This window comes from Mytilus californianus, unplaced genomic scaffold (genome assembly GCF_021869535.1).
Source record: "Mytilus californianus isolate M0D057914Y unplaced genomic scaffold, xbMytCali1.0.p SCAF_4, whole genome shotgun sequence".
NCBI lineage: Eukaryota > Metazoa > Mollusca > Bivalvia > Mytilida > Mytilidae > Mytilus > Mytilus californianus.
The window spans coordinates 78,408,965-78,425,602 of NW_026262690.1; the positions used below are offsets into that span (position 1 = coordinate 78,408,965).

At 31.8% G+C, this 16,638-nt stretch overlaps 1 protein-coding gene across 1 annotated transcript; it reads left to right on the forward strand.

Annotated features, from left to right (window-relative positions):
- Nucleotides 1-12,093: 12,093 nt before the first annotated feature.
- On the forward strand, nucleotides 12,094-15,997 carry LOC127738568 (tripartite motif-containing protein 45-like). The gene has a single exon (XM_052249859.1). It carries the CDS (start codon nucleotides 12,164-12,166, stop codon nucleotides 13,856-13,858), a length of 1,695 nt encoding a protein of 564 aa, XP_052105819.1. The 5' UTR covers nucleotides 12,094-12,163; the 3' UTR covers nucleotides 13,859-15,997.
- Nucleotides 15,998-16,638: the final 641 nt, after the last annotated feature.

Consider the following 16,638-nt stretch of genomic DNA (forward strand, 5'->3'; position numbering starts at 1 on the left):
TTTTCTGCCAGGAAACAACACATTCACTTTGTGGTTAAAGTTTTAAAAAATTTAATAACTTTCTTATATTATTTTGGATTTGTACCAAACTTGGACAGAAGCTTGTTTATGATCAAAAGCTAGTATCTAGAAGGAAATTTTGTAAAAAAATAAATCCATTTTTTCCGTATTTTACTTATAAATGGACTTAGATTTTCTGCCAGGAAACAACACATTCACTCTGTGGTTAAAGTTTTTTAAATTTTAATAACTTTCTTATACTATTTTGGATTTGTACCAAACTTGGACAGAAGCTTGTTTATGATCAAATGCTAGTATCTAGAAGGAAATTTTGTTTTCTTCCAGTTAACATTACATTCAGTCTGCAGTTAAAGTTTTTAAACATTTATTAGATTCATAAACTATCCTGGATTTTTACCAAACTTGGACAGAAGCTTCTTACAATCAAAAGATAGTATCAAGAGGAATATTTTTATTGATTTACTTCCTCATTTTTGTTGAGCCTGCGATTAACAGAAAAAGTAGGCGAGACACTGGGTTCCGCGGAACCCTTACGAATTTTTTAATTGTGAATTTAATCTTTGTTTTTCATAAGAATATTATTTAATTGCTTAAGGTTGTTTCGTATTAAGTGCCTGATATTAGAAGTTTATATTAAGAAATCCAACAGAATTTTTCATATTAAATTACCTACATTAGGTATTAAAGTTGTCTGAAGAAACATGTATTTTATATAGAATAGTGCCATGTTGTAAATGTATAAAGTAGATGAAAATATTTTTTTACGGATCTTTGATAGAAACAGATTGAAATAAACATGCTTAAAAAATGATAAGTACAGTTTTTGAATACATTTTTAGCCCATTTTTTGTATGAATATTACATGCAATGTTGATAAAGAAAAGTGGCATATTATAATGCATCTTGTATTACATATTTGTTGTTAAAAAAAAGTTTTAAGCTATACTTGTTGAATTTTTTATGAATTCTGTTTATGAGAGGTAAATTCAATGATATGTATATATCGATTTATGATAGAAATTTATGTTTTGACATTTTTGGAGTTTATATTATTATTACATATTTTTACAACTATATGTATTTGTTACATTGTTTTGTGATACTATAATTTCATTTTGAGTAGTAAGGCCACATATCATGGTATTCTTATCATTGTTTTGGATTTATTTTAGATCAATTTTTGGTTAAAAATGGTTTCAAGTGAAAATATATCCCCTATATTTCACAAAAGTATTGAAAAAAAGTATGAATCCTGGCCCACAATTTATACTTAAACACTAAAAATGCTTTTTCTTTCTTAAAGGAGCATTAGCTGTCAAATTCATGTTCACTGATTTGACTCAAATTCTCATATTTGATTTATAACACTAAAACGTATATCCAAGTTATAAAACGTCTAAAATAAACAATTTAAAATGCATGGGCTTGATAATATTTATCAGCACTTCGTGTGTATTTTAGTCTAGACGCCATCTAATTAACCATGGAGGTGATCTCCGAAGACTGCAAATGTTTCCCATATACTGAAATGCCAAATAATTGACCGCAGAAAAACATTAAAAGCCCTAAAGTTTAAACCGCTTAATTGCCAAAACACACTGCAGAAGGTACAAAATAGAACTCAAAACATGCCCAACAGAATGGGTTGACCATTCTGACAATCATTTTGACGTTGGTTACAGGCAGTCATTGCCTTCGACGGTGACACATCCATTGATAAGGGGGAAACCAGGGTTTCAGTGCATACCACATGATTTGAACATTAAAATGACATCATCAGTTCAACTTTCGAACTGCAAACTTTTTTTAGACATTAAAGAAATGAATGAAATTTATGTTTATACATCTATTTTACAAAAATTGCATATTTGAAAATGGGAATAAAAAAGAATAATCTGGTGTTGTGTTTTTAAAGGCCGTCAGTATAGTAGCTAATGCCCCTTTAATGATACCAGGTTTTGATTTTTCACAGAAAAGTTCATTTATTTTCTGCCTTTGTAAATCCACAAAACTAGAAATCAGTTTAGTGTGGCCAAGTATTTTGGAAAGAACTGTCAACGTAGTTGACTCTTTTTTTACGTTAAAATAAATGGATGAGAAGGGATATGGTGAATGTAGTTTTGCTTTGATGCATGGGTCCTTTTCATTATGCATTCTATAAAATGAAAAAATTAAAAATTTACATCGTTTATATAAATATGGCTTATATTTCAATTTAGAAATGTAGAAATATTTGATTCAGTGTTATAATATTGTACTTCTGAAACAAAAACAACCAGTTTCCAGAAGTCACAACTGTTATAACTTATATGTTTGAATTATTTTTTTCTTCACATTTTTGTGGGATACACAACATGTTGAATTTTGTTTGCAGACTTTCTTGTCTTATATATCCACCCCATATCCCTTTTCTTTATATTACACACATAAAACCAGCTATAAAATTATGTTTTTTGTTGATTATTTTAGTAAATTAATTTTCATCCACCTGATAAATATATTCAAACTTTGTGAGTCTTTTGACTCAACCTAGCATTATTGCTTGCCCTTTACAAGAAACCCTTTTTAATTTCACGTTCCAACTAGTAAAGGTGTCAACTAATTTTTTTTAAAACTGGTCACGTTAATATTACCTAGAACTATTAAAATATTTTTATTCTGCAAGTGAACTTTCTACTATACAAATACAGGATGGCAGATAACATGAACCTATAAGCATATACTAGACGTTTATAGTCTCCTGGTATCCTGCTTCTGTTGTGAGTGACCACTTATATTCAATTACTGTTTACGTAACAGTTCAATTTGGGATTTTAATACCCTATAGTTTTACAAAAGCACTTCATTTAATCCAAATAAATTGAGTTTACCTCTGTATGAGTTTGGATTCAGATTTAATATTTTATTAGAATCTCACCTCTAGTTATGCATAAACATACAGTGCATACAAAGTATGTAATCAGTTAAAGCAAACAATCTACAAAGACAAAGTACATGTGCCATTCTATTTAAAAGAATTATAAGAGACTTGGATATAATAAATATAAGCATTCTTAGAAAAGTATATCCAGTGTGCAGATTTTTTAAAGAGGGTATTCAAAATGTTTGAAATGTATTTGTATTTTTTACAATCAATCATGCACAAGTATGTGATCATATTTAAGTGAATAAACAGAATCAAAATAGTGTGTCCTATTTTATTTTTTGTTATAAGATTGGTATATGGCATTAGAGAGGAAACTCTGTCTTCATTTTTGATGAGTGTTTGACTATTGGTTAACTGCTACATTAAACTGTTTTTTGAAGTGATTTCTTGACAATGATATTTTAATCAAGTGTTGGTTATTAATAAAATATATATTTATCTTACAATAATTCCCATGAGGCATGTTTGCGATAACAGCTGGACTAAATATTGGCATAAAGCTGAAAATTTAAAATGGAAGAATAATTAATCTAGGAAATTTAATGTTCACATTATCAAGTCACTGAAAGTGTGGGGTGTATTTGAATGAAACAGCATCCCAACTATACAAAAAAATCAAAAAATTATTAGAGGTCAAAACACAGTATTCAATGATAGATAATTCTCCATACAATATATAAAGCTCTAAATATGGACTAAATTGACTAGGATTGTCAGTTTTCCTGCTGAATGTCAGTGGTTCACTCTGGAGGATCAGGCTTCCTCCACCAATAAAAAAACGACACCTCAATATAGAGCCAATAGTGCTGAAAGTGGCGTCAAAGACCAAAAATCAATCAATCTGGATCAGGAATGAAAACCAGTCATCAAAGATCTACCACCACAACCCAATTTCCTTAGTGACAAAAATACCACAACTAATATAACAAAAGATAACCTAGTCCTGCCCATCTGTCTGTCCATAATCAGTTTGATGTCCACAAAATTATTTTTGACGGTTCAAAATATTTTTATGCATATAAATGTGCGTTTATTTATATCAACCCTATTTAAATTTTATAATTAAACCTTACATAAACCATTCCATCTTGGTTAATGTCAAAATTACAGTACTTGGATAGCCTACTGCTAAAATGCCCCTGAGGAAACATTAAAGACCATACTGGAAAATACTAAAAAACTAGTCTGTTCTATTTAATCTTTTAAAAACAGTAAACAGTCAAGGTTTCTAATTTTAGAAATAGTCAGTTCAGGCTCTTTGAAGTCTGTAGTTAGTTAAGGTGGAAGACCAAGGGAGTTTAACTGTAAATTTATTCCTGGTTGAATAAAAATGAAAAATTAAGAGTACCTGCTGCTGATATGCCCTTTGGAGAACATTGTGTTGGGTTACCTCATACCACATTAGAAAATTCTATGAAAATTCTATGAAAGAGCTTCTAGCTTCTAGCTTCTCTATTGAAATGTCATGTAAGTTCTAACCAAATAACCTGAGGACAATATCAGAACTAGGTTTGGTGCCAACAAACTAGTTTAACCCTGCCACATTCTGTATGTGCCTGTCCCAAGTCAGGAGCCTGTAATTCAGTGATTGTCGTTTGTTGCTGTATATCATATTTGTTTTTCGTTTTTTGTTTTGTACATAAATCAGGACTTTAGTTTTCTTATTGCTTTGTTCTTCATTTCGGGGCCTTTTATAGCTAACTATGAGGTATGGTTTCTGGAAAGATTGAAACTATGTTCCAAGTCTTCCCTAAGGCACCGGCCTCCCAAACATGAAGCAATACAGGTTAGCTACTAAATACAGAATGTATACACACTGAAAAATAGTTCCCTGTAATTCTCATCCCTATGTACATATGAACAGTGAAAACAATTGGGTTATATCTTTGGAGCAGTTCATTCAAGTATGTGTGTCTTTAGTTTTGTCATTTACAGGCTAGTTTTCTCATTTTAATTTGTTAAGAGTAATGATACATTATCATCATGATTGACAACTACCATGATCACCAAACAATCAGAGACAAGGTGAGGCCTTAATTAGAATGTCCCGCCTCCTTAAATGACAGTCATTTTGATCAAATTACTTATCAACCTCAGTCTTACATATTAAGCAGATCCTTCATTATACATCTCAATACACAAATACTTGACCTCATTATTGAATGTTTATATTAGATGTTTGGTATATATTGAAAATGATAGATTTATTCATTGACTATGCATTACCTTTGATCTGCACTACATAAGATGATTCTATAAATTACATCTGAAAGATAAATGATTAAGGATTAACAAGATCTTTTTTTTTCAAAAGAAAAGACAAAATATTAATTATAAATATGAAAAAAGGTATTCAATTAAGGTTTATATTTTACTTCATAAATTTGTGCATTAATCATCTGTAATGAACCAATAATTTAGGTTACACTCATCAGTGATTGGCTTGAAACAGTTAGTAAAATTTCAAAACTCTTAACTGAGCAAACCAATGTATTGTTTTAGTTTATTCCCCATCAAATTCTTTTGAACAATATTAGTCATTTGAACAAGGGGAGTGTATTTTTGAAATGAAGAATGAATCCCCATTTCAATAAAATAAGTTTTTTAATTTGTTTATGTTGAAAAAATACTTCTGGAAAATATTACATTATAAATTGAATTAAAATACATCTTTCAACTTTTAATCTTCAATGTCATATAATCATGATAATTGTTTTCATATTCAATAAGCAATACTTAGAAGAGAAATATATTATACCTATGTTTTAACTTAAAAAAATGTCCCCAAAACAACCTTTTTATATTAATTTTTGGGACAATAAAGGTCTTAGCTGCAAGTCTATCTGTTGGTCCCATGTCGTATAAGGATAACTGATAAACTTTATTAGAAGAATCTTTATTTGGTAGTTTCTTCTGGTTTTTAAAGATAAAATGCCAAAGGTGAAACATGTAACATGTAACAAGGAACATTATTTGGCTAAGATATTAATTGCAATTTAAACGAAATTGTTGACTCACTCTCACTGATTCATATTTAGCTCATTTTATATACAGAAAAAGTGCTTTTATTTCTAAATACCTGTAGTAAATGCAATTGTCTGCAATAGTTCTATATTAATGTTCTTATTTGTCCACACCATACTTAAATTTAATTTGAAATTATTCAAACTACTCTTCCAATCTTTCCATGAGTGATTTCAATCACTTTTATTGCTCATTGTTGAAGGCCGTACATTGACCTATAGTTGTAAACTTCTATGTCATTTGGTCTCTGGTGGAGAGTTGTCTCATTGGCAATCATACCACATCTTCTTACTTTTATATATGATAAGGTAACAAAAATTGTGTGAATGAGCAAACAACTCTTTCAAAACTTGAATGATTTTTTTCGTAATATTAGGGTTCACAGTTGTTTAATATCTACATGTACAGGTGACAACATGGATCAAAAACAGAGATTTTGTTGTTTCCATTTGCTTGTCTCTTTAATGAGTTAAGAAAAACAAAATCAGGTATCAACTATGGCATGTTATTGGTTGCAAAAATTTGATATTTTTCATTTAAATGCAATATTTTTTATTTAATTGATATATTTCTTCATTTAAATGCAATATTTTTTTTATTTGAATGGTATATTTTTTCATTTAAATGGTATAGTTTTTTATTTAAATGCAATATTTTTTATTCATATGGTATAATTTGTCATTCAAATGCAATATTTTTTATTCAATTGGTATAACTTGCCATTTTAATGCAATAATTTTTATTCAATTGGTATAGTAGTTTTTTTATTTATATGCAATAATTGCATTACGGGAAATTCTTTGACGTCATAAGGTCAAATTTGCAACAACGTTTGTGATTGGTCGGTAATTGTTTGGATTTCTCCCCTTTCTTTCTAAACATTAGTGACCAAGAATTAAAAAACGCGTCAGAATATCGCCCGTCAAACTAAATCTGGCGTTCGTGCGAGTCCTGCATTGGCTGTTAAAATCTTCTGGTCCTAACTATTATTTCTATTGCAAAATTTCGATGGTCAAAACGTTCGGACCACAACTTTTCAAAAACTTTCATTGTATATGGATCTATATGCAAGTACTAGTATATCGTTTTTTTTTTAAATAGATTAGACGGCACCGTTGGTTTTCCCGTTTGAATGGTTTTACACTAGTCATTTTTGGGGGCCCTTTATAGCTTGCTGTTCGGTGTGAGCCAAGGCTCCGTGTTGAAAACCGTACTTTGACCTATAATGGTTTACAAATTATGACTTGGATGGAGAGTTGTCTCATTGGCACTCATACCACATCTTCTTATATCTATATACAACGTAAACCAGACGTTTCTCAGACTGTTTTCTTTTTTTAATAAATCCTTTGCCGCACGTTGTATACTGATTTATACTTCAGTCTGGGAGAACAAGATTTATTTCAGTACTAGTTGTTATTAGCTTTGAGCAAACTTCCACTGAGTAATTGAAAATACTCTAATGTCGATGCTTTGTGTCTATTGTCTTAATGTTATTTTTTTTTTGTGTGTCTCGTACCGATCTTTTGACTAATTGCAACTGATAAGTGCAGGTTGTTCTTTTACTGTACTGTTAACCACCGTCCCAGCTTCGGGATGGGTTGAGTGCTCACAGACATGTTGTTGTACTGTTCAACCACTGTCCCAGGTTAGGGGGAGGATTGGGATCCCGCTAACATGTTTAACCCTGCCACATTCTGTATGTATGTGCTTGACCCAAGTCAGGAGCCTGTAATTCAGTAGTTGCCGTTTGTTGCTGTGTTATACATATTTGTGTTTCGTTCTTTTTTTGTACATTAATTCGGCCGTTAGTTTTCTCGTTTGAATTGTTTTACATTTGTGATTTCGGGGCCTTTTATAGCTGACTATGCGGTGTAGGCTTTGTCGAAGGCCGTACGGTGACTTATAGCTGTTGGTTTCTGTGTAATATGGTCTCTTGTGGAGAGTTGTCTCATTTGCAATCATGGCATACCATATCTTCGTTTTTATATCAACCCTACCATATTCTTTATTTGCCTGTCCCAGGTCAGGAGCCTGTAATTTAGTGGTTTTCGTTGGTTCATGTCTCGACTCATATTTGATATTTTGTAAATTGTTTTGTTATGTATAATTAGGCCATTAGTTTTTTCGTTTGAATTGTTCACACTTTTCATATCGGGCCTTTTATAGACGACTTTACAGGATCAGGTTTTTGTCATTGTTGAAGGCCTTACGATTGTCTATAATTGCTTACATCCACTTCATATTTGAACTCCGGTGGATAGTTGCCTTATTAGCAATCATATCCCATTCCATCTCTTCGCTTTTATATTATATACGGTCATATACCTGACTTCTAAATTCGTGTTTTCCTGAACAAGCATGAAATATATGTCACTGGGCGTTAAAAATTAGCAACACTGAGACAATCAATCAATTTAAAATTGTGTTAAATAAGTGGAAAACCATTTGATATTTATCTATTTGTTGGGGTGGGGGACAGAAGGATTTCATGTATGAATATGGTTGCCTGGTAAGAGCTGAAAAATATGCATGATTAGCGACAGATTAAAATGAATGATAATACCCTCTCTTCCCTTCCCCATCCTTCATCTATAAATTTAAACTGACCACCACGGAATAGCCCAATAGTGTTCAAAGTAGCGTTAAACACCAATCAATCAAAATCCCTTCCCTAGAATATCAAATAATCGTCCCCTAACTGTTATTGTCCGACGGTGTAGTTCTTATATTTATCCAGCTTATCGTCCTACAGGGATGTCCTACTAAGGCTGTCATACCATAAAAACGTTTATAACACAGCTCACATTCTAATATATCTGCATTCATAAATTTAATAGTCATTTAGACTAAACGACGCCATATGCTTGTTATGTGCCTATGCCGTCTAAACAACCTATCAAAAAAGAATAGGTGGAAGAGAGCCAGAAGATCTTCCCAATGCAAAAAAAAACAGAAATGGACTTCTTCTGGCTCACTACCGAAGAACAAAAAAACGCGCCCATTAATATGTTTTGAAAACGCCTTGTCCCTACCCTTTTTTTCCGAAAAATTGGCATTGTTGAATATATATACATTATATATAATCATCATTACAATGCTATTGTATTTTTATAAGACCTACTTTATTACATGATCTTGGACTAATGACATCTATCTATAAGTCCAAGCATACAGTAAATTATTATAATATGAATATGTTTCGTGTTTTAATAACCACATATGATGCTATGCATGAGTCACCATTTATCAGGACAGGAATTGGGTTTACATAGAGAGAATAATGTGCAAAAAATAGATAAGGGGCGGGACCAAACCTATAGATAACATAATAAAGAAATGATGAAATATAAAGAATACGTTGATTGTTTTTTGGTTGCCTTATGTCCAGTGGCAAACATTTCACGCATGTTTAGGACAAATATAATAGAGATCAAAGGATAAAGAAAAGAGTGAAATGGTAAAAACTAAAATATTTAGAATTATAGAAACGATCTTTGATCTGAACCCCTCCCCCTCACCTCACACACACACCATAACCATTACTGCCAATACTCGCATATATACATCTCTATACAAATATCTAAATCTGAACCCCCTCCCCCCTAGACACCGAGGTTCTGGATCCGCCCCTGTTAAATGTATCTTATTATATACATTTTGTACGGGTCTAGATAATAGCTAAACTTACAATCCTACAATTTGTTGCATACAAATCATTAGAGATTTGTATCTAATTATATTATATACTGTGTCACAAAATAAAGTTACTTGTATACCCCTCCCCTCCCTTTCCAAATGCAGTATTGAAAAGTAAATCAATTAAAAGTCCTGAAGAAAAAATATGTTTTGAAATATGCCCTGCATACTTATTTATGCAAAGACATATAGTAGTTATTGAACTACTGTGGGGCTTGAAAAAAAATTCTTTTTAAGGGATTCGGAGATGGGAACAGTAAAAAAAGCTCAGCAACGAATCCTCAGTAAATGTAAAATGATATGCGGTATAAGACATGAGAGCACATATTATAGATAGTCCAAAATATGAAGTTCACGCCTTCATATACAGTGTACGTCCTATGTCATAGGACTATTGTTGTAACATGGGTTAGTAACTGGTTCCAATTTATCCCGAATTGTCTTTATTAAAGAATTAGTTCCGGAGTATCACAGCTCAGGTCTCTTCTTGTGGGTCTCTGTGAGCTGGTTCTGCTGTTGTAATTAGGTGATTTTTTTTCTACATGTAGCAAAAAAGAGGGGACTTAGTCCAAATAATTATAACGTCCTTGAAGGCTTTTTATTCTTTTTTATGTTTGCCTTCCTGCAATGTCTCTGAGGATCATGGCAAGAAAAGTAAAAAATTCGTAAGGGTTCCGCGGAACCCAGTGTCTCGCCTACTTTTGCTGTTAATCACAGGCTCAACAAAATTGAGGAAAAAAATTATTAAAAATTCTCCTCTCTATACTATCTTTTGATTGTAAGTAGCTTCTGTCCAAGTTTGGTAAAAATCCAGGATAGTTTATGAATCTAATAAATGTTATAAAAACTTAAACTGCAGACTGTTATGTAATGTTAACTGGAAGAAAAACTAAGTCCATTTATAAGTAAAATACGGAAAAAATGGAACAAAATTTTCCTTTTAGATACTAGCTTTTAATCATAAACAAGCTTCTGTCCAAGTTTGGTACCAATCCAGGATAGTTTAAGAAAGTTGTTAAAATTTTAAAAACTTTAACCACAGAGTGAATGTAATGTAAACTGGCGGAAAAACTAAGTCCATTTATAAGTAAAATACGGAAAAAATGGATTTTTTTTTTACAAAATTTACTTCTGGATACTATCTTATGATCATAATCAAGCTTCTTTCCAAGTTTGGTACAAATCCAGGATAGTTTAAGAAAGTTATTAAAATTTCAAAAACTTTTACCACAGAGTTAATGTAATGTTTCCTGGCAGAAAAACTAAGTCCATTTATAAGTAAAATACGGAAAAAATGGATTTTTTTTTTCACAAAATTTACTTTTGAATATTATTTTATGATCACAAACAAGCTTCTGTCCAAGTTTGGTAGAAATCCAGAATAGTTTAAGAAAGTTATTAAAATTTCAAAAACTTTAACCACAGAGTGAATATTTGTGGACGCTGCCGACGACAACGACGCCGGGACGACGACGACGGACGACACCGACGCCGACGGAATGTAGGATCGCTATGTCTCGCTTTTTCGACAAAAGTCGAAGGCTCGACAAAAATGATATAGCATCAGAGAACGTCATGATTACATGTATCTGGACTTAGAGGGGGGAAAGGGGGGGGGGGGGGGGGGGGGTAGCTATGTATTTTTTTTTATTTCAATGTGTAGACTGTAGGGGAGTTTCTTCAGAAAGGGTTTTCATGGGAGGCGTTTTTGCCATGCACGCAGGTATCTGTTTCTATCCATGAACAGGTTGTGTGTCAAATTAATTATTATTACTTGTCACTCGCATTTTTTGTTCGACCTAGCCATTATTGGCATTAACAGCCAGTACACGAACTCGCACGAACGACAGATTTAGTTAGAGGGGTGATATTCTGACGCGTTTTTTTAATTCTTGGTCACTCATGTTTAGAAAGAAAGGGAAGAAATCCAAACAATTACCGACCAATCACAAACGTTGTGGCAAATTTGACCTTGTGACGTCAAAGAATTTCCCATAATGCAATTACTGCATATAAATAAAAAAAACTACTCACCATACCAATTGAATAAAAAATATTGCATTAAAATGACAAGTTATACCAATCGAATAAAAAATATTGCATTTGAATGACAAATTATACCATTTGAATAAAAAATATTGCATTCAAATGAAAAAATATACCATTTAAATGAAAAATTATACCATTTGAATAAAAAATATTGCATTTAAATGAAAAATATCAAATTTTTGCAACCAATACCATGCCATACTCCAAGCCATTGTTCCACTACTAAACTGTCTGTTCTACTTACTAGTACACTTGGTACTTATTTGTTTTTATAATTCTTGAAACATCTAAATATGGTATTTGATTTATTGTACTATATAACCTAGTTTTAATTTATCTGTAAAAATCATTCTACAACCAGGAAGCAAGTCAATCATATGAATTTGATAACTTATTTTAACTGGACCGTAGAGGTATTTTATTGTTGTATTACAAACACAAAAAATGGCGTTTTCTCAGTCTGTAGGGATAGCACAGACTCCAACTGTGTGTCAGTTCTGCGAAGAATCACCAGAGATTAAGTGGAAGTGTGTTAACTGTGAACTATTTCTATGTAACCTGTGCTGTTCAAAGATTCACAGTAAAAGTAAGGCATCAATGGAACATGCTATTATAAATCTTAAAGAGTTTGGAACGGAGAATTTTATTATGTCAGTGCGTAAAGTTGACCTTGACAACATGGAATGCATAATGCATACAAAACGAAAGTGTATTGTCTACTGTAAAGATTGCCATAAGCCTGCTTGTTCCAAATGTTTAACTGAGACTCATAAAATGCATGACTATAACGCTATTGATGAGGTTTATTATGACATTATTTCTAGAATGAGGGAACTGATACATAAACTTGAATCTGACCACCAGTCTCTCAGAAATGAAAAGGACAAACTACAAAAAATACTTTCAGATGGTGACAAAAATTTCCAAGAAACAAGGGAAATAATTCTACAAACAGAGAAAGAAATGAAAGAGGCTATTTCAAAATATGCTTATAACCTTTTGCAAGAACTTGAAGCAAATTGGAAACCTTTAGAAAATATGATCATAACGGAACTGTCTTCCCTGAGAACGAATGCGGATGTGTTGGAAACCAGGAAGAACAATCTAAACCAAGTCCTGCTGTCTCATCAAGTGGTAGACATTTTTTCTACAGGCCAAACCTTATATGAGTCATTGTCGAATTATTCAATTAAAAAAATTAAACCTTATAAGGCAAAGTTTATTCCTTGCAATCTGCAATTGAAAATAGGAAGTCAGATGCTTGGTGATCTTTATACAGTTCCAGAATTTGAACTTATAGACACTTGCCAAAGTACTAACAAAAGTGTGACAAGTATACTATTCTGCAGTGACAAAACTGCATTGATAGGAAGCTTTAACTGTGAAATACTACAAAAAGTTAAATTTGAAAACCATCACATGACAATAAAGAAAGAAGTAAAGATGAAAGTGTATGATATGGCAAAGACAATGGATGGAAAAATACTTGTATCAGCTGAAGAATCTGATCTAAAAATATATATCAAAGACAGGCAACTTATGACATTTATTTCTTTTGCTCCATTAAAAACTTTAGGTCTTCATGTTACGAAAGAAAATAACATAATAGTAGGGTTGGTGGAATATTTAATATTACCTGCATCAAATGACAGTATCAGAAAACTTCTTGTTATTAACTCTGATGGTGTTAACGTACAACATACTATTGAATATGACAGGGACAATCAGAAAATGTTAACTTACCCTCATAGAATCAATACTTTAAATGATAAAATAGTAGTTGTAGACATTATAAACAAAGAATTTGAGGGTAGGGTAGTAATGTTAGATCGTGGGGGACAACTCCATTGGACATATAATGGTTATAAAACTATAAATTCTAACCAGGTTCAATTTTATCCTGGAGATGTGGCAATAACTTCTACAAATATGATTCTAGTTACTGACTGTGAGAATCATCGTATACATGTATTAAATTCTGCTGGGGAAGCTGTTTTATCTAAGGATGTGAAAAGCTTAGGAATAGAATTACCTTTAAGTCTTAGTATTGACAAAAATGAAGTTTTATGGGTTGGATGTAATACATGCACAGAAGACAAAAATATAACTGCAAAAATAACTTGCGTTAAACTAACTTAACTTTGAGGTTTCGTATCAAGATAGATCAATTCATAGTTTGGTTTGGTATCTTGCAGTTACTTTTTCAACAGGTACACCTGGGGAGAATGGTTCACGTTTAATCCATTTTAAGAGAGACATGTTTACACTTCTTGTTACAATTAATGAATGATAAAATGTAAGTTCCCAAAACTAAATTAGTGCTCACTGTCACTATTAAATGCATTATTGATTTTTCTCAACGGCGAAAGTTAAGATTAGTTTTATTGAGTATTGTCAATTATAAAGTGACATTTACATATTTTTTTTCTCAGCTTAAAAACCACGAAAATTAATCCCCACGAACTTACTTTCGGATACAAAACCACGAAATTTTAACCCCACGAAAATTAATGTTTATACAGTATATATGAACATGCGTTTTTGACCGAATAATCATATCATACACAAGACTCACAAAGTAAATAAAAGTCAAAGTCGGATTTAGGGGGCCGAGCCCCCCCCCCCCCCCCCCCCCGCCCTTAATCGAGCTACATATATGATAAATGCATAGACTTTTTATTTCTCCAAACGTTGGCTTTCCAGGCACCCCCTTTTTCAAAATCCTAGATACGCACCTGAAAGTAACTTTTGTCTATGTGATTTTAAAAATAAAAAAATTGTTAAGTGTTCCGCAGAAAAAGTGTTTGTTGCCTGCTACTGGTGTTTGTCATTGTAAAAGTGTGATGTTGATGGTTAAAAAACTTAGTCCATTTAATTGTCAGTAAAACACAGAAAATGAACAAGAAAAATACCAAAGACTTGCTCCAAATGCTATCTCTTGATTATTAAGAAGCTTCTGTCCAAAAAAGATGACTGCAAAATAAACACCAAAACAACTTTCATTTATTGGCAAAAAATTGAAATATGGGATAAAATTTCATGACTATGAAAAAGCTGCTGAAATTTCATGATCGTTTGAAAAATGGAATTGATGTTTTGAATTTTAAACTCTAAGACTTGTTTATGAAGATTCACAAATTTCATGAGGTTTCACAAGGTAAAAAAAAACTATACCAAAGACAGGATTGTAGGATTGCCATGTCTTACATTTGCAACTTTTAGGAAGCTATTGAATCAAGAGTTACAAGTGGTGAAGTTGAAATCATTCCTTCGAAAATCTTACGGACGCCATCAAGAGATGGTTGACCGTTATGGAATACTGATTCTGTTTCACAGATGACGACGGATATGTTCCAATTAATTTTACCACAATCCCGTCCTCTTTTCCTCGAATGTGACCTACCGAATTAGACATCACTTGGTTTGTACTTACATGAGCAATACGGCGGGTGCCACATGTGGGGCAGGATGTGCTCATCTCCTGAAGTACCTGAGATCAACCCCGGTATTTGACTGGGTTAGTGTTTCAAGTTCTATGTCGTGTTTTGTGTACTGTTGTTTGTTTTTCGTGTTTTGCCTTAGCATTGTCAGAACTGAGGTGCATTGAAGATAAAAAAGTTTTTTATGCCAAATAGCAGCATTAAAATGGGACAGCAACCAAACCAAACATTTACAGTAGCTAAGATTTAAGATAAAGGTTTCTTATCATTAATATTTCTCATCACTTATATCTAAAGTTTAAAATCATGTCAACCACAATGAATAGGTTTTTTTTACTTTGTCAAACCTCATGAAATTTGTGAATCTTCATAAACAAGTCTTAGAGTTTTTTCATATTATCAAAAGGCAATACTTGTATTTAAATCATTAAATGATATGATTCCTAACTATTTACAAGAAAACTTTCATTTTATTGGTAATCAGAATTATAATTTACGTTCAGGTGATGAAAAACTATTAAATCTTCCGAAACCAAAAACAAACTTTTTAAAGAAAACATTTACATATTCAGGTTCTCAAAAATGGAACAGTTTACCAAATGAAATAAAAATGAGTAATACACTTGTATCTTTTAAAACAAAATGTTACAAATTTTTCATCAATTGTGCAAATTAATATGCTTTTTTATTATTATCTAGATACAATTGTATATTGTGTATAATATATCATTATAATACTGTATGTACTTATAAATATGTTATTATTATTTTGAGGACTCTCAGGAAGATTAGTTTTAACTAATGGGATTATCCTCTTGAAATAAAGATTATTTATTTATTTATTTATTTATTTATTTATTTATTTAAAGAAGTATATTTGACGTTGGTGGCGTTACTGTCGGCGCCTTGTTTATGATGTAAACGTTACCATCTTATAGTAACGTTTTTAAGATGTCACCAAGAAAGAAGATGTACGTTCAGTGATTAAATGGGAAGTGTCTAGGTAAGAGTATATACTTTTAAGTACTAGTAAATAACCTAATTTCAACCTTTTGAAACTTGAAACTTTTTACTTCACTAAAGGCCTCACATGAGGCACGATAGTACAAACAATACAATATAACAAATATAATGCATGCACAAAATTAAACATATGTACATGTACAGAATTATCCAGGAAGGTAAATATCACTTAAATATTGACATTATAATTTTACAGAATTTAGACAATCCAACAAGAGTGAATTTATCATAATCATAGACTTATTACGATATATGAGTACTGTTTTCTTGATAAATATGATTTTTGCTAAATTTTCCTTGATAAATAATTACATTTTGAAAAACCTAGAAAAACAAACCATTGTGTCGCCTAATGTATTAGTAATATTTTTTTTTACATTTTCCATTTCTTTTCTACAGCTCCAGTGTTTTTTGACAAATTACAGCATGTGCTCTGTATCCTGGCAACGTATTTCA